Source organism: Ochotona curzoniae, unplaced genomic scaffold (assembly GCF_017591425.1).
Source record: "Ochotona curzoniae isolate NIBS_2020 unplaced genomic scaffold, NIBS_Ocur_1.0 contig_3332, whole genome shotgun sequence".
NCBI lineage: Eukaryota > Metazoa > Chordata > Mammalia > Lagomorpha > Ochotonidae > Ochotona > Ochotona curzoniae.
In genome coordinates, this window is record NW_024465816.1 from 7,201,929 (window position 1) to 7,219,963 (window position 18,035).

Sequence of the window (18,035 nt, forward strand, 5' to 3'; positions counted from 1 at the left end):
GGGAAGAATCTGATAAACAAAAGTACAGTGACCAAGATCAAAAGAAGAGACAGAGGCACAATGAATATTACTGAAAACTCCCTCTGGAAAGGAGCAAACCCCTATGCCAACCTCAGAGTTAACTGAGGAAGACATCGAGAAAATGGGGGATACAGAATTCAAAACACTTGTTTTAATGGTTCTTGTCAACAATGAGAAGCATGTAAAGCCGGTGTTCAGGGAATTGAAGTAATATGTCACCCTGGAAATGAATCAATGAAACTTGATATATCAGAAATGAATAACACAGTGGAGCAAACTAAAAGTTCAGTGGAGAGTCTTCAAAATAGAATGAAACAAGCAGAAGAAAGAATCTCAGAATTGGAAGATATTTCCTGCCACCAGAAATTCAGTTTTAACCTGACATTACAGAGCAACTCAACTCTGACTCACTGTTTTGCAAGCTACACAGCACAGACCTATAAAATCATTTTCAACCTTGATAACCTCTGATTCAGTCAAGTATTGCCCAATTTCTGACTCTACTGTGTGGCCTGCTCTGTGCAAAATATCTTGGGCTCTGTGAAAGACAAACAGGAGACCCGGAAGCACAAACACCGTTCTATCGATCTGTGATAAGAGAACACGCCTCCCCCATTTCTCCTCAGTCTGGTCTCCGCCTCTGTGTTTAGCCCACTCCAACTTAGCCTGTTTGCAATAACCACAGGGTTTTGTTTTTTTTAAGATTTTTTTTTTAATTGCAAAGTCAGATATACAGAAAGGAGGAGAGACAGAGAGAAAGATCTTCTGTGCGCTGATTCACTCCCCAAGCAACCACATTGGCCAGAGCTGAGCCGAATCAAAGCCAGGAGCCAGGAGCTTCTTCCAGGTCTCCAACGTCGGTGCAGGGTGCCAAGGCCTTGGGCATCCTCAACTGCTTTCCCAGGCCACAAGCAGGGATCTGGGAGGGAAGTAGAACAGCCAGGATATGTACCACATGGGATCCCAGCACATGCAAGGTGAGGACTTTAACCACTATGTTTTCATACTGGGCCTGCCATAACTACAGTTTTCTATGACACTGCCCTAGGTCAGTATTCCCAGTATGCCCAGTATTCCCAGATCCAAGCTGTGCCCTTCATTCACAATCTTCCTTCAGCCTGCATGCTGATATCCAAGCCATATTATTCTTACCTGAGAACCTTTCTCAGTTGCCTGCCCATTCTGAGGTTTTCCTTTCCAGAAGAAAAACGCATTCTACCCCTCACATCACAAAACCATGCAATGGAAGAGTGTAGTAGAACTGAAGCAATGATGCTCTGAGCATTAGAAATGTCTGCTTTTGTTCTTTTCCCTAGCACAGACACGCATCAGAGTCACCTTGGGAAGCCGGAGGCAGACACACAGGGACAGACGGTTCCCCTACCTAGCAACACCTGCTCAGCTCCAACGCGGCTGGGGAGACTGCCCAGAGCACCCAGACGAGCCTGGATGGCTGGGTTAGCTGCGTGTCCAGGGATGACCGGGGCAGGGAGTAAGAGGCACCCTGTTTCCTCCTTGCATTCACCAAAAAAAAAAAAAAAAAAAAATGGTAATAAAGGGAACAAAATGCAAAACAGAAAGGCTGATCAGTATGGAGCTAAAAATAGCTGATAAGAAGCTTGACCCCCTGGCGGCATAAAAGCTGACTCCCTCAGCACACCGTGCTCTGTCCGGGTCTTTGAATTTAAGCAAGCAGCTCTGCGACACTAGGGCATCACAATGGTGGGGGGGAAAAACTGTCTTTCAACTTGTTAGCTTGAATGAGATTGCTAACGTCAGCATCATCGACAAGTGCTCAGTTTGCTTACCCTAGTTTCCCACGTAACCAGCCTTGGTAATGTGCTTAACATATTTACAGTAATCCTGGGCTGCTCAGGGCTGCACACACACAGTACACTCCAGAGGCAGAAAAGGTACAGGAGGCAGCCAAACACTTTTCAGCCATGTGTGAAAGGCCCTCAGCCGGCAACCTCACCCCAGATAACACAAGAGTGGGAAACTTACTCCCAGAGGCCAAAACCTCTGAATCAAAACTTAGAATTAGCTCTTTCTTGAGGATGAATCATGATGACAGCAGGAGACAGATGCACAGTAACACAGTGAACGCCCAGCCCACCTGCCTGGCTCGTGAGCGGACAGCAGTCATGCACTCTTATACCTGGGGAGAGGCAGGGCAAGCGTATCCCCACTTCAGAACTGCTCTCTCCCGGCCTACAGTGAGCTCCATCTCTGCGTTTGTCCTTGACCAAGATGGGGACAAACTGCACGGCCTCAATGTGAGATCGCTTTTATTTTTAGCCTTTCTTAATGGCTGGTAATATTTGCTCTGAGCGCTTTTACCGGCCTAAATGGATGTAAATAACATCCTGTATCCAATATGGTATTGACCAGCGGTTATATCTGGTAGATGTACAGATCTAAGGATCAAGAGAGGAAGACTTGTCCTAAGAGGCACCCTGTCGACTTCCCCTTATAAATGTTTGAACACTTTTTAGAGAATAAATGTAATCATTTGGCCGACACCTCTGTCAGACAGAAGGTAAAGACAAAATACCTGGTGTAAAAAACAATCTCAATTATTAACCATCTGAAGTCATCAACTGAGGTGCGTGTTGACCAGCTGTCAGGCAGAAGATGGCGCTAAAAGCAGGAATCCTCCCAAAAGCAGGATTCAGGGAGACCCTCCATCAGGGACCACAATGAATGCTTTAAGATTTGCTTTCACTGGAAAGACAGATCAGATTTACATAGAGAAGGTGATACAGAGAGAAAGATGTTCCCTCCAATGACTGTTCCCCAAGTGGCTGCAATGGCCAGGGCTGAGCCGATCCAAAGCCAGTAGCTGGGAGCTTCTTCCAGGTCTTCCGCAATGGGTGCAGGGTCCCAAGGCTTTCTTCGACTGCTTTCCCAGGTCACAAGCAAGGAGCTGCATGGGAAGGAGAGCAGCAGGGATCCCGGGGAATACAAGCCAAGGAGTTAGCCATTGAGTCATAGCACCAGGTCCCATGATGAATGTTTATTTCTACAATCATATCCACCTAGTCTGAACGCCACAATAACCTACATCGCCATTTCCTAGTTAGGTGTGATGGTTTCAATAGGTTTGAGTACATACCCCAAAGATTCATATGCTGGAAACTGGATCTCCAGTGTGGTGATGTTGAAAGGTTTTGGGACCTTTAAGGGGTGTGGCCTGGTGGGAGGTCCTGAGGTCATGCCTTCTCCTTCCCGTCACACCCCCCACAGCGGTAGCGGCACCCTCGGAAGAAATTAACGTCACTTCCTGTGTAACCAGAACTTCCCACGAAAGGAAGCTGTTATAAAGAGCCCTTCTCTGCTGGCTTCTGTGACACCATGCTATCTCTCTTCCTCTGGCACCTGCTCCCTGCCATCATGCCGTCCACCGTGACGAGACACGGTGGAGGAAATCCTCAACATCGCTGGCCTTACACACCGTTTGGACTTTCAGCCTCCGAAACTGTGAGCTAAATAAATTTCTTTTCTTTATAAAGCACTCAGCGTCAGGCATTTAATGAAAAGTAGTTGAATACACTTGGTCTCTGTCATTAGCTGTAGAAGGGAAAATGGAGACAGCGGATGCCTTTGCTGATTCTACTCTAACGTAGGATAAATATGCAGGTGCAGGAGTTTGCTCCGATGAAAGTGGGCAAAAAGGAGGGCGTACTGCCCATATGAGCATCACCAAGTACGAATAATTAACCCGTGCACGTCAGAAATCAGCAGAACAACCCCACGACATGCAAAAGCTACATTTACATCAGGAGCCAAGGACTTTAACTGTCATATGAGTGGCAAAGGACAGTGTCAAAATCTAAATCCAGTTCTCTCTCATCCTTTGAAGTCTGTTTACCTCTACTGCCTCTAAAAGACATCTAAGCACAATCCAGTCCATTAAACTCAAAAACTACCGACGACAGAGCTCAGTCAAATCTCTACGTACTGAGTACCCACAACAATTACATAAGGCGGAAGCAGAAGGAACCAGACATGTGTTTGCTTGTCTGTTTTATTTCTAACAGGAAGAAAGAGAAAATAATGGAAATGAACTTGTCCTGTTCAACCCAGATCTGCTTTTGATCTAGGTAGGTCGGGGATTACAAGCAGCACACTGGACCTCAGAATTAGCTGGTACTGCTGGAAATCCATCACTAATCAAAGAATTCCTCTGCATTCTGCGTCTGTGAAATGCAAGGGAGTTTAAACCATCTCTGAACTATCTTCCAGCTCTTGCATTGGAACACTGAACTCAGTATTTCTAGCTGCCCCAATTCTCCTCCTTGAAACTTGGGGCTGTTTGTTATGGGAAAACTAGGTCCAAGTAGGAATCAATTAAATACACACACACATACACACACACACACACACACACACACACACACACACACCTTTGACGACTAGCAGAAGGCTGGCAGGCTAAAAAGATCAGGTGTGGGATCTGAGGGGGACTCCAGGGATAGCTCCCAGGAGACCAGGAGTGGGATCTGAGAGGGACTCCAGGGATAGCTCCCAGGAGACCAGGAGTGGGATCTGAGGGGGACTCCAGGGATAGCTCCCAGGAAACCAGGAGTGGGATCTGAGAGAGACTCCAGGGATAGCTCCCAGGAGACCAGGAGTGGATCTGAAGGGGACTCCAGGGATAGCTCCCAGGAGACCAGGAATGGGATCTGAGAGGAACTCCAGGAATAGCTCCCAGGAGACCAGGAGTGGGATCTGAGGGGGACTCCAGAGATAGCTCCCAGGAGATCTGCAATCACCATCTGGGCTTGTGTTAGTCTGTGCACTGAACTCCCTGCCTGTTCTTTATTGCTGATCACTTACCCAGCCAAATCCAGAAATCCAACAAGATGGGGAGGGCCCTGCCCTAGAACATGATGATGTCACAGAACATAGAAAACAGCTTCCCGTTCCTTTCTGACCCCACTCTTTGGCACACCTACATGTGCACAGACCTGCCTAATATGCCTGTGCACCATTACAAACACAGTGTACCACCCTGTGCACTCACAGGCCCGAGGATGGAAATGAGAACGGATGGTCCTTACTGCATGCATTGGGATCTACCTCTAGAACATGAGCTCCACCAGCACACACCTGCAACGTGTGCACCCACACCCACAACACGGAGCAGCACTAGACCACAAGGCTCTACCTTGAGCAGACTGTGAGGCCCACAAGGACAGGGCAATCTCCCCCCCTAACTCGTCTTCAGATTCCCACCATCAGGTCAAATGTCTGAGACACATCGAACAAAACCGGGAAGGGTATCCAGGTTAAGGCACGCCTCCACGAAGTCTCCAGGGAGAAATTTAGAACAAAAAAGAATTGTCTTTCCAAATTGTATATACCACTGAGCACGTAACCTTGAAGCAGAATGAGATCTGTAAGCCTTTTTGGTAAACTTCACTCCACTCCCCTGCCCCAACCATCCAGAGTTCCACACTTTGTCTCTTGCAATTTCTGTCCTCTGGGTCCCTCCTGCACCTGCTCTATCAGACATTCTTCTTCACAATCACAAAATAACCTTTCAAGGTCACCTTCAGCCTCCACGTGTCTGAACTGAAGGCCAGTGCTCACGGTCTCAAGCCCTCAGCAGCAGCCAGCACAGCTAACAGCAGACCCCTGCATTCCTGGACACCTGCCCCGACGGCACCTCCAAGCATCTCTTGCAGTTTGCCAATGGCCTCACACGCTGGACTCTTTCTGTTGCCCACTAATTTCCCAACACCCAAATGTGGTCAGGACTCCATCGGAAGCCCCTCTTCTGTAGGCCACATCCATAAACACTGACCACCGGACCTGGTTATATCATCTTTAGGCCCAGTGTTAAATGACAATGTGGATCCCTTATTCGAAAATGAAGAGCCGAGATGGGCATTTAGCCCAGCAGTGCGCAGGCTCATTAAGACGCCTGCATTCCATATCAACAGGCTTGGGTTGCACGTGCAGCTTCTTGCTGATCCAGCTCTGTGGAGGAAGCACCGATGGCTGACATGATTGGCTTCCTGCCACCCACAGCTGGATCGTATTCCTCACTCCAGGCTTTGGCACCTCCAGTCCAGGCCACCGAACCCAGCAAGCAAACCGCTAGAGGACAGCTGTCGCAAATGTGGCAGAACCTGCCTCCCCCAAGCTCTGATGTGTTACTGCTTGATGGATTACGAGTGCAGATCTGATCTAATTACGGCATCTGGAGGGGTGTGCCTGGCAGGTTGTTGGGGGTGTCTCCTTGGGGATAACTCTTATAAGAAGCTGGGTCATTGGGGGTGTCTCCTTGGGGGTACCTCTCATAAGAAGCTGGGTCATTGGGGGTGTCTCCTTGGGGGTACCTCTCATAAGAAGCTGGGTCATTGGGGGTGTCTCCTTGGGGGTACCTCTCATAAGAAGCTGGGTCATTGGGGGTGTCTCCTTGGGGGTACCTCTCATAAGAAGCTGGGTCATTGGGAGTGTCTCCTTGGGGGTACCTCTCATAAGAAGCTGGGTCATTGGGGGTGTCTCCTTGGGGGTACCTCTCATAAGAAGCTGGGTCATTGGGGGTGTCTCCTTGGGGGTACCTCTCATAAGAAGCTGGGTCATTGGGAGTGTCTCCTTGGGGGTACCTCTCATAAGAAGCTGGGTCATTGGGGGTGTCTCCTTGGGGGTACCTCTCATAAGAAGCTGGGTCATTGGGGGTGTCTCCTTGGGGGTACCTCTCATAAGAAGCTGGGTCATTGGGAGTGTCTCCTTGGGGGTACCTCTCACAAGAAGCTGGGTTATTGGGGGTGTCTCCTTGGGGGTGCCTCTCACAAGAAGCTGGGTTATTCGGATCCAAGTCCTCAGCTCACCTTGTCGATGTTCTTTTGTACCCACCATGGCCAACCTCCACTGATGCCAATCTATAATGGTACTGGATTCTGAACTGTGAACGCCAAACCGTAAGCTGAAAGCACACTTTCCTTGCCCAGGAAGCTCCTCTCGGGTGTTTCAGCAAATGTCATAAGCAGCCCTCTTAGACAAGAGCTCTGTCTTCTCTGCCTCTCAAATAAATCCGATTTTTAAATATTTTTAAGATGTCCAGGACAGCAGCGGCCCAACATGAACGCAAGCCCAAGGCTCTTGGATCAGTGAGGCCTCAGCCAACAGCAGAGCATATACCCGCGGAAGCAGCCCTGACCTTGAACCCTGGGCTGCAGGGCCCTGGCTGGGATATCCAACTCTCCACTGCACACCTCCACCAGGCTCTGCAGAAAACACCTCACCCTCAGTAAATTGAGCGCCTAGTCCCTCCCCTGTGCGCCCGCTCCTACAAAGAGAGCCCTGGGCTCCTGCAGTGTGTGGGCATGACCCTGCATGGGCATGACCCGGACGCATTCTCAGCCCGAGAAACCTGGAGCATGTGAAGTTGCCCTCGTACGCTAAAGCCCCATTTCCAGAGCGTGAGCCAAGGCCTGGGCAAATGCCTCTGGCTCTACAAAGGAGGGGTCACCCCCACCCCGGCTTCCCAGACCATCCCCCCCATCCCTCTACCCCAACCTCCAGCTGCTGCGGTTCAAGCTCCCTCCACCTTGTCCTGATACTGTCACAAGGAAGTCCCCTCCAGGTGAATGTTCAAAACTCCCAAACAGTGAACTACACCACTTGCTAAGCTCCTTTTCCCTCTAGCATTATCCAACTACAGAAATGTGAAAGTAGTATTTTTACGGCCATATTTTTCAACTCACACATACAAAACACACTTACTACCCTCTCCCCACTCCCCCCCGCGCGCACGCACACACACACACACACACACACACACACACACACACACACACACACTCCTACACCAGAAGATCTTCATACAGGCGTTTTCTGGGAGTCCTGAAATGGTTATGGAACCCGATCTCCCACTTCTGCATCATCTACGGGACTAGGTAACCCATCATGTGTCATAACCACAGAAATCCGGGGCTCGGCACGAAAACTGGCGCCTAAATATGTGCTCTGACAGAACACGGGCTTCCAAAGCGAAGAGCGGTTGGAGCTGGCACATTTGAAGCCCCTGGAAGTGGCATGGGGAGGAGGTGTAGGTAGTTCAAGTCCCAAGCGCCGGCACCTGAGTGTTTGCCTTGGGAGCTTTTCTAAGCCGAGGCTGCAGTAGCGTCGCTGCTGAGATCCAGACATCCAGAGCCCTACCTAGGGTGGCCCCCTTGGCTCCCTGTGATCCCGGCAGCAGATACCCCACGCGGCGAAGCGCGCAGCCAGCCTAGGAAAGCGAGTCGTCCTCCGCGCCCAGCCAATAGCGCCCACTGCAGCTGGCAACGCCGCGGGTCGCCAAGTCCCCGCCTCACCACCGCGCAGGGGGGCCCGGACATGCGCGTGGAGCACACACTTAGCCGCGCGCGCACTCGTCTACAGGGGTAGGGGGCAGATCGGGGGGTATCCGATCCTTGCTGGGCCACTGGGCCTTCTGGCCCGGCAGGTGCAGCGATGCCCAGTCCCCAGACACAGGGTGGCCCTCTGCATCCGCTGCTCCAGCGGCCGGGGAGGGGGAGCCGCGCGGAGGGCGAGGCGGTGTCACATAACCGCGGGCGCGCCCCGCGCCCTCCCCGCCCCGCGCCCGCCCCCAGCCCACCCTCCCCGCTCACCCACGGACGAGCCGATCCGCGTCCTCCGCGGCAGGGACATCCTAAGAGCCTTGTCCAGGCCTGCGCCGTTCAGCATCGCGCCCGCAGCGGGGGCTCGGCGGCCCGGGGCGAGCGGCGGAAGACGCGCACAAGACTAGGCGCTGGGGCCGCAGCTCCAGGGCCATGTGTGGGCCGCCGCCACGCCGCGAGGGGGACTGGCGGGGACCTCCGCGGCGGTGTCCGTCGCGCGCGTGGCTGCGCCGTCCGTGCCGCAGCAGCCAATGCGGCAGCGCCCGCGGACGCCAGCGCGCCGGGCCTGGCCGGCCGTGCTGCGGCGTGGGGGGCGGGGGCGGCCTGCGACCGGCGCCCCGCAGGAGGAGGAGCGGGCCGGGGAGGCTGGGGAGCAGCTGCAGCGGCGCTCAGGAGATGGGGGAACCTTCAAACGACAGCATCGGAGGGTTGCCTGCTGCCTGGGGGGGCCTCATCCTGGAGATGTGCACCTGCACACCCGGAGATGTGCAGGATCCTGGCCGCCCTATCTTTTCGCAGTTACGTTACTGTTCGTCCTGGCCCAGCCTGCTGAGGTCTGTGAAGAACAGATATTTTTCCAAAATAGCAGACTTGTAGCCTAGAACTCAGCGTAGGCCCCAGGTCTGCGGCCTCTGCCTCCGCGCCCATGGCCTCTCCAGAATTCTATTTGGTGTCTCCAAGTGCGAGCTGTGACTCCAGCTTCCCATTATGGACACTGGGGAGGCAGCAGGTGAGGGCTCAAGTATGTAAATCCCTGATTGGGCCTGGCCCTGTCCTGTTTGTGGTATCTGAAGAATGAACCAGAAGATCTCCACCTGTCATCTCTCTCTCTTACACCCTAGGGAGTCTTTGAAACCACCACACACACACACACTCACACACACACACACACACACACTCACACCTTCCACCACCGCAGAGTGCCTTCTCCAAGGTCACTCCATCTATTTTTGCCTCTGCAGCCTGTGCTTGGTGCTTTTCTGGGCACAGTTCCACGGAGGGATCAAAGCAGACGCTTCATCATATCTGATGCAATTCTAACCCTGAGGTTAGAGAAGAGGAACACGCAATCGGCTGCCGTTACAGCCCGAGCCAACCTTGATGGGAGCAATCATTATCTCTCAGTAAGACAGTGGGGACTGGGCAAGGAGAAGGACACGGCGGTCAGCGGAAATGTGCCTGGGGGAAGACAGGCCTGTCCCGCCAGCCGGTGCTACAGATTTTTAAAGATTTTATTTTGTTTTATTTTATTTATTTATTGGAAAGGCAGTTTTTCAGAGAGAAGGAGAGACTGAGAGAAAGAGCTTCCATCCGATGATTCACTCCCCAAGTGGCCGCGAGGGCCAGAACTAAACCAATCCGATGCCAGAAGCCAGGAGCTTTTTCTAGGTCTTCCGCAATGGGTGCAGGGTCCCAAGGCTTTCCCAAGGCTTTCCCAGGAAACAGGCAAGGAGCTGGATGGGAAACAGAGCAGGCAGGACTAGAACCACCGCCCATTTGAGATCCCGGTGGCTGCAAGGCAAGGATTTAGCTACCAGGCTACTGCACGAGGCCCAGTGCTGCAGGTTTTCACAGGACAGTCCAGACAGGATGGGCATGGAAGACGAGGCTGGCAAGGGTCTGTATTCAGTGTTAGCTTGGAGGAGGACTCTCTACCTGTCCGTCCTGAATCCTCAAACATTTGTTCAGAAACGTGGATGGCAGACATTCTGTCTGGGTACCAAGTGGATCTTAAGACTATTCAACCCAGCACTGGATTTATCAAAAACTTCCCATGCGGAGTCACTCTATATGACGATTCCTTGAGGACTAGAGCAGAATTCTGAAAGGAACAGCATACTTAAAGGAAAAAAATAAGTTTCTTTTCATCCCAACCTTTAAGACAGATATGAGACTACGGTAACCATGGAATGAGTACACAAAAGTTGTTCCCAATTCAAAAAAGAAAATAAACAAATTTTCTAAGTTTTATTTGAAAGAATGACAGAGAATTTAGAAAGAGTGAGTTCTTCTGCCCGCTGACCCACTCCACCAAGTGCCCACAGTAGCTGGGACTTGGCTAGGCTGAAGCCAAGGGGAGCCTCATCTAGGGGTACCACTTGAATGGCAGGGACCCAGGGGCCCAGGCCACCATCCGCTGCCTTCCAGGGACAACAGCAGGAAGCTGACTGGCAAAGAGGAGCAGGATCCCGGGCATTCCCCCGGGGGAGGTGGCATCCCAGCAGCAGCTGAGCCCGGAGCGCCACAATGCTGGTCCCTTCTTCAGTGCTGAAGGCAGAAGCAGGTCAGGTGCAGCACCAAACGTGTCCCGGGACTGCCGCACCTGCTCCCACGTTCTGCCGTTGTTCACGGAGCCCAGTCATGAAACGGGGCTTTTGATTTTTGTTTTTTCTTTCACGTTTATTCTCTGGTTAACAAACTGGTCCGGCAGCTTTCTCAGTGAGCTGAGCTCATTCAGTTGGCACACCTGGTAGGTCATGCGCAAGGCAGGTCAGGATTGCAAGGAGCAAGAGTCAGTATTTCATTTGAACATGTACTACACTTCCTTGTGCGCCACCGTTGATTCTCCTAAGCTGTCTGCCTCTTGGGAAGTTGGAGGGATTAGACGAACAATGGCCACAGTGTGTACCACTTTCAAGTTCCAAGGGGAAAGGCTTCCGGTTGGCAGATGACCAGCACTGATTGCTAACCTCCCAATGCCAGTCACCATCACCCAGTGACCTGTGCTTGCCTTTGATCCTTGCCAGAGGCGAGCTCGGCTAGAACCAGAGGAAAGGAAGACACGTGGGAAGAAGGAACAGCAAATAAGTTCACAATCCAGGGCAGCAGGGCTGCTCAAATGGAGCGTATGTGTCCAGCTATACGAAAGCAAGTCCAGAAGCAAAGGCAGAAGGAAGAACAGGTCCCTCAAGGGAGGGTCCCAATAGGGCACGGGCCAAAACTGCACTTCACTAAGCCACGGCAGCCCTTTTCCTGCAGGAGCTAAAGTGGAGCTGACAGGGTGGAAGTCACCTGTCTCCACCTTATCCAGTGAGAGAGGCGAGTCTCCCAGGAACGCTGCATCTTCCAGGGCTGTGGCTGCACAGAAACGCTCCCCAAGACTGGCAAAGAGTGAGGCTGCAGAGCCACTGGTGCCAATCCACACCAGGGTCCATGACCAGGGTTTACAAATAGTGCTTCTCATGGCCACCTTAAACTTCTGTCACTTTTTTAAAGATTCATTTATTTTTATTGCAAAGTCAGATATACAGAGAGCAGGAGAGATTCACTCCCCATGTGGCCACAACTACCAGAGCTGCACCAATCCGAAGCCAGGAGCCAGGAACTTCTTCCAGGTCTCCCACGCGGGTGCAGGGTCCCAAGGATTCGGGCCGTCCTCAACTGCTTTCCCAGGCCACAAGCAGGGAGCTGGATGGGAAGTGGAGCAGCTGGGATTAGAATTGGTGCCCATATGGGATCCCAGGCACGTTCAAGGCGAGGACTTTAGCTGCCAGGCCACCACACTAAACTTCTGTCTTACCATAAGCCACATTCTCCCTGGTTCAGTCTTCATGGCCCTAGCTGCTGGCTTTCCCAAGAAGTTCTTTCATACAAATCATGGCTTTCTGTCTTCTTGTCAAAAATTAGTTGGCTGGGCCCAGCGCAGTAGCCTAGCAGCTTACACACACTGGGATCATATGGGTGGCTGGTTCTAATCCCGGTGGCCTCACTTCCCACCCAGCTTTCTGTTTGTGGAAAGCAGTTGAAGATGACCCAAAGCCTTGGGACCCTGCACCCATGTGGGAGATCACGAAGAAGCTCCTGGCTCCTGGCTTCAGATCAGCTCAGCTGCAGCCATTGCAGTCACCTGGGGAGTGAATGAATGCACAGAAGATCTTCCTCCCTGTCTCTCCTCCTCTCTGTATATCTGACTTTCCAATAAAATAAGCACATCTTTTTTTAAAAATTAGTTGGCTGAACATGTGAGGGTTCACATCTGGGGTTTCTATTCTGTTTCAAAGATCCTCAGAACTCTGTTTTTATAGCAATACAAGACATGCAGAAGTAAGAAACAAGACCCCCACCTTTCACCTCACCCAAAAATCAGCTCTAAATGGATCAGTAACCTAAATCTGCACCCAGAAACCATCAAACTATTAGAAGAAAACTTCGAAAGCACTCTACAAGATATGGGCACAGTATAAAAGTCACAAGAACACAGGCAGTAACAGCCAAAATTTAAGAAAAAAAAATGGCACTACATCAAACTAAGAAGCTTCTGCACAGCAAAGGAAACAAACCAACAAAGTGAACAGGCAGCCAGCAGCATGGGAGAAGATCATTGCACGCGACACAGCATATAGGGGACTGATACCTTGGACTTACAGAGAGCGTCAAAGCCTCAACAACAACAAAACAAGCAATCCTGATAAGAAACGGGCAAAGGAAATGAGCAGACATTTTCCAAAAGAACAAATGAAAATGGCTAACAAACATAGGAAAAAATGCTCAGGCTCCCTAGATAGTACGGAATACAAATAAAAACCACACTGAGAGCCTGGCACAATAACCTAGTGGCTAGAGTGCTCACCTTGCATGTGCCAGGATCCCATGTGAGTGCCAATTTGTGTCCTGGCTGCCCTACTTCCCATCCAGCTCTCTGCTTGTGGCCTGGGAGAGTGGTCGAGAGAGTGACCCAAAGCCTTGGGACCCTGCACCTGCGTGGGAGACCCGGGAGAGACTCCTGGCTGCTGGCTGCTGGCTTCCGATTGGCTCAGCTCCAGCCATTGCAGCCATTTGGGGAGTAAACCAGGAGATGGAAGATCGTGCTCTCTGTCTCTCCCTCTCTCTGTAGATCTGACTTTTCAATAAAAATAAGTAAATGTTAAAACACACACACACACACACACACACACACATTGAGGTTCCACTTAACTCCAGTGAGAATGGCCTACATACAGAAATCTAACACCTGCTGGTGTGGATGTGTGAAAAAATGTACCATGCTCTGCTGCAGATGGGAGGGGAGGCGAGTGCAGCCGCTGTGGAGGTCGGAAGGGAGGGTGCTGCACTTCTGATCTAGCTGCTTGCCTGCTGAAGCAGTGGAGGAAGGCTCAAGGCCTTGGGCCCTCGCACCCAAAAGAAGCTCCCGACTTCCGGCTTCACGCCAGCCCAGCTGTGGTCATCACGACCGTTTGGAGAGTCGGTCAGTGGGTGGAAGATCTCTCCCACTCAGTGTCTGTAACTTTGCCTTTCAAATCAACTTACACATCATCACGAGCGTATAGCAATCATCCATGTCCCCACTCCCTAGCTTGGGAAACAGAGGCAGCGGCGGAGGCGCTGCGTGCCCTTGCTCTGCCGTCCACCCCAGCAGCAGTCTCCTTGCATGCTTCCCCACACAGCGCTGCCATTATTTACACACTAACAAATGAACAAACAACCCTGACAGTAGTAGGCAGAAGAGCCACACGGGAAAATCACTTCATCTTTATTCTTCTATCATTAAGTACATTTTGATGACTCCTCTAACTCATCTTTTATTGGAAAGGCAAATTTACAGAGAGGAGAGACAAAGATCGTCCATCCATTGGTTCCCTCCCCAAGTGGCAACAATAACCAGAGCTGAGCTGATCCAAAGCCAGGAGCTTCCTCCAGATCTCCTATGTGGGTGCAGAGTTCCAAGGCTTTGGGCTGTCCTCAACTGCTTTCCCAGGCCACAGACAGGGAGCTAGATAGATCGGAAATATAGCACCCGGGATGGAAACCAGCACCCATATGGAATCCTAGCTCATGCAAGGCAAAGACTTTCGCCACTAGACTACTATGCTGGGCCCGTCAACTGTTACTTTCTTTCTTTTTTTTTTTTTAATATTTTTATTTTTATTATTTTTTATTGAAAAGGCAGATATACAGAGAGGAGAGACAGAGAGGAAGATCTTCCGTCCGATGATTCACTCCCCAACTGAGCCGCAACGGTCGATACTATGCCAATACTAAGCCAGGAGCCTCTTCCGGGTCTCCCACGCGGGTGCAGGGTCCCAAGGCTTTGGGCCGTCCTCGATTGCTTTCCCAGGCCACAGGCAGGGAGCTGGAAGGGAAGCAGGGCTGCCGGGATTAGAACCGGCGCCCATATGGGATCCTGGGCGTGCAAGGCGAGGACCTTAACCACTGCGCCACCACGCCGGGCCCCCGTCAACTGTTACTTTCAAAGATGTATTGATCTGAATCGCAGAGTAATGGGGATGGGGTGCGGTGGGGACACAGAAAGGGAGAGATCTGCCTTTCGTTGGTTCACTTCCCATACAGTTGCTACATCCAGGGCTGAGCTAGACGAAAGCTAAGATTCAGGAACTCTGCCGGGGTCTCCCACGAGGGTGGCAGGGACCCAAGCAATCGGACCATCTTGTATTATTGTTCCAGGCACATAATCACAGGGGTTAATTCAGTGTTTCAATACAGGACGGCAGTGTCCCAAGTGGTGGATTAATCCCCATCTCTCAATTCATTTTCTTTTCCTAATATTTATTCATTTTTTATTGAAAAGACATATTTACAGAGACAAAAATAATCTTGCACATGCTGGCTTGCTTCCCAAATGGCCACAGCAGCCGGAGCTGAGCCGACCCAGAGCCAGGAACTCCCTTGGGATCTCTCACATCGGTGCAGGACACCGAAGACTTGGGCCATCCCCGGCTGCTCTCCCGGGCCACAGCAGGAAGCTGGATGGGACGTGGAGCACCAGAATATGAACGGGAACCTTACTGGATCCCAGCGTTGGCAGCTGGGCCACCTGAGCTATCATGCCAGCCCTCCTCTTTGAGTTCTTAGCAGTCTTAAAACAGTGCTTTGAGGTTTCAGCACGGTAGTTTAGTGGCTAAAGTCCTCACCCTGCATGTGCCGGGATCCCATATGGACACTGGTTCTAATCCCAGCAACCCCACATCCCATCCAGCTCCCTGCTTGTGGCCTGGGAAGGCAGTCAGGAATGGACCAATAAACCTTGAGGCCCTGCACCTGTGTGGGAGACTCAGCAAAGGCTCCGGGCTCCTGGCTTTGGATTGGTGCAACTCCAGCCGTTGTGGCCACTTGGAGAGTGAATCAGCAGACGGAGGATCTTCCTCTCTGTCTCTCCTGCTTGCTACATATCTGTCTTTCCAATGGAAATTTTTAAAAGGCGGGGGGGGGGGGGGTTAGAAAATTTCCCAGGCACAACAGCATAGTGGTTAAATCCTTGCCTTACACTGGGATCCCATGTAGGCACCAGTTCCTATCCCAGCTGCTGTACTTCCCATCCAGCTCCCTGCCTGTGGCCTGGGAAACCAGTCAAGGACGGCCCAAGGCCTTGGGATCCTGCGCCCACATGGAAGACTTAGAACAAACTCTTGGCTCCTGGCTTTGGATCAACTCAGCTCTGGCCATTGTCGCCACTGGGGGGAGTAAATCAGTGGGCAGATCATCTTTCTCTGTGTCTCTCCTCTCTGTAGATCTGCCTGTACGGTAAAATTTTTTAATTTATTTATTTTTATTGGAAGTCAGATTTACAGAGAGAAGAGACAGAGAGAAGGATCTTCTATCCACTGATTCACTCCCCAAGTGGCCACAATGGCCAGAGCTGAGCCGATCTGAAGCCAGGAACCAGGAGCTTCTTCTGGGTCTCCCATGTAGGTGCAGGATCCCAAGGCTTTGGGCCGTCCCCAACTGCTTTCCCAGGCCACAAGCAGGGCGCTGGAAGGGAAGCGGGGCTGCCGGGATTAGAACCGGCGCCCATATGGGATACCGGCACTTTTAAGGCAAGGATTTTAGGTGCTAGGCCATGGCGCTGGGCCCCTAATAATATATAGATAGATAGCTAGATATAATTTTTTAAAAGATTTATTTTTATTATTTTTTTTCTTTTATTGGAAAGGCAGATATACAGAGAGGAGAGACAGAGAGGAAGATCTTCCATCCGATGACTCACTCCCCAAGTGAGCGCAATGGCCAATGCTATGCCGATCCGAAGCCAGGAGACTCTTCCGGGTCTCCCACGCGGGTGCAGGGTCCCAAAGCTTTGGGCCGTCCTCGACTGCTTTCCCGGGCCACAGGCAGGGAGCTGGAAGGGAAGCAGGGCTGCCAGGATAGAACCGGCACCCATATGGGATCCCGGGCGTGCAAGGCAAGGACCTTAACCACTTGCGCCACCGCGCTGGGCCCGATATAATTTTTCTTAAAGAAGAAAATTTTCCAAATAGATACCAGGGAAATATTCAGCAGAATTTTCGTCTTCTTTATGACAGAGGCCACAGTTGTCCCAGGCCATATCCCCCTCCATTATTTCACGCATCCCTTCACGTTCACATGTGAGACCCCACATGCGGGCAACTGCCTAGGCTGCCTTGTACCTAGCCAAATGTTACACTGTGGGAGAAAAGTAAGTAGTTGGCCAGCACTCTGGGCCCGGTTAGTGCCAGATCTGTGTCAACGATACCAGTATGCCAGCATAACTGGCTTAATGTTTTTGGGAGGGGGCTGCAGGGAGCTCCAGGCTGGGATACAACAGCCCAATCCCCAAGTGGAAGGGGGGGGGGAGGGCAAAAGATTGCCTGTGGATCAGGGTCTGAAGGGGAAGGGACATATTGCAGTGGGCGTGGCCTAAGGTATGATTGACAGGGAAGGAACGATCCCTGGCTCTTTCACAGACTGAGCCACTGCACTCACAGATAAGCAAGGGGACTGTGACAGTGTTATAGAGGGGTGAAACGGGAGCATGCCCGGTCAGGCCAGGGTACCCACCACTGTGGCAGACCTGAGCTGGGCTAAATAGATCACCCGCCACTCACTGGCACACTGGGCCGTGGGGCATGCCTGGCTGAGCTAGGCCACAGTACCTACCCACAAGTGTCAGAGCAGAGGTAGGCCACTTCAGCCTGGGCCACAGCACCCACGCGAATCAACGCTGGAGCAGATTCTATAGGGGAATTGTGGGCTCACCTCTTTGGGACTCAACACCCACCAGAGAGCTGGGGGTGATGACAGGCCAACATAGCCAGGTTAGGATGCAGCACCAGCTGACAGGTGTCAGGACTGAGTGTGAGTCATGCAGAGCTGGACTGCAATACCCCTTGGCAGGCACAAGATCCAGGGCTGGGAACATGCCTAGTGGGAAAAACTGTGGGCACTCTCCTGCTGAGCTGTACCTAACACGGATGAGCACAAGAACCAGGGCTGGGGACAGGTCAGCCTGGACAAGGCGGCAGCACCTGCCAGCATACACGGGGACCAGGTCTGGGAGCAGGACAGGCTGAGCTAAGCCACAGCACCCATGGGTGTGCACGAGAGCCAGACAGGATACAGGCTAGGCTGGATTGGGCTGTGACAGAGGCACAAATAAAAACCAGAGCTGGAGGCAGGCCTGGTGGG

General features: G+C 51.8%; 1 protein-coding gene across 2 annotated transcripts in view; it reads right to left on the reverse strand.

Moving 5' to 3' along the window:
- Window positions 1-8,957, reverse strand: part of LOC121156258 (phospholipid-transporting ATPase IB) — a 584,459-nt gene extending 575,502 nt beyond the window's left edge. Inside the window, exon 1 of one of the 2 annotated variants that reach the window (XM_040979868.1) lies at window positions 8,646-8,957. In XM_040979868.1, coding sequence (XP_040835802.1) covers window positions 8,646-8,721 — 76 coding nt within the window. In that variant the 5' untranslated portion in view covers window positions 8,722-8,957. The remainder of the gene's footprint in view (window positions 1-8,645) is intronic. The other variant, XM_040979869.1, reaches the window with a different exon arrangement.
- Between the last annotated feature and the right edge of the window lie 9,078 nt (window positions 8,958-18,035).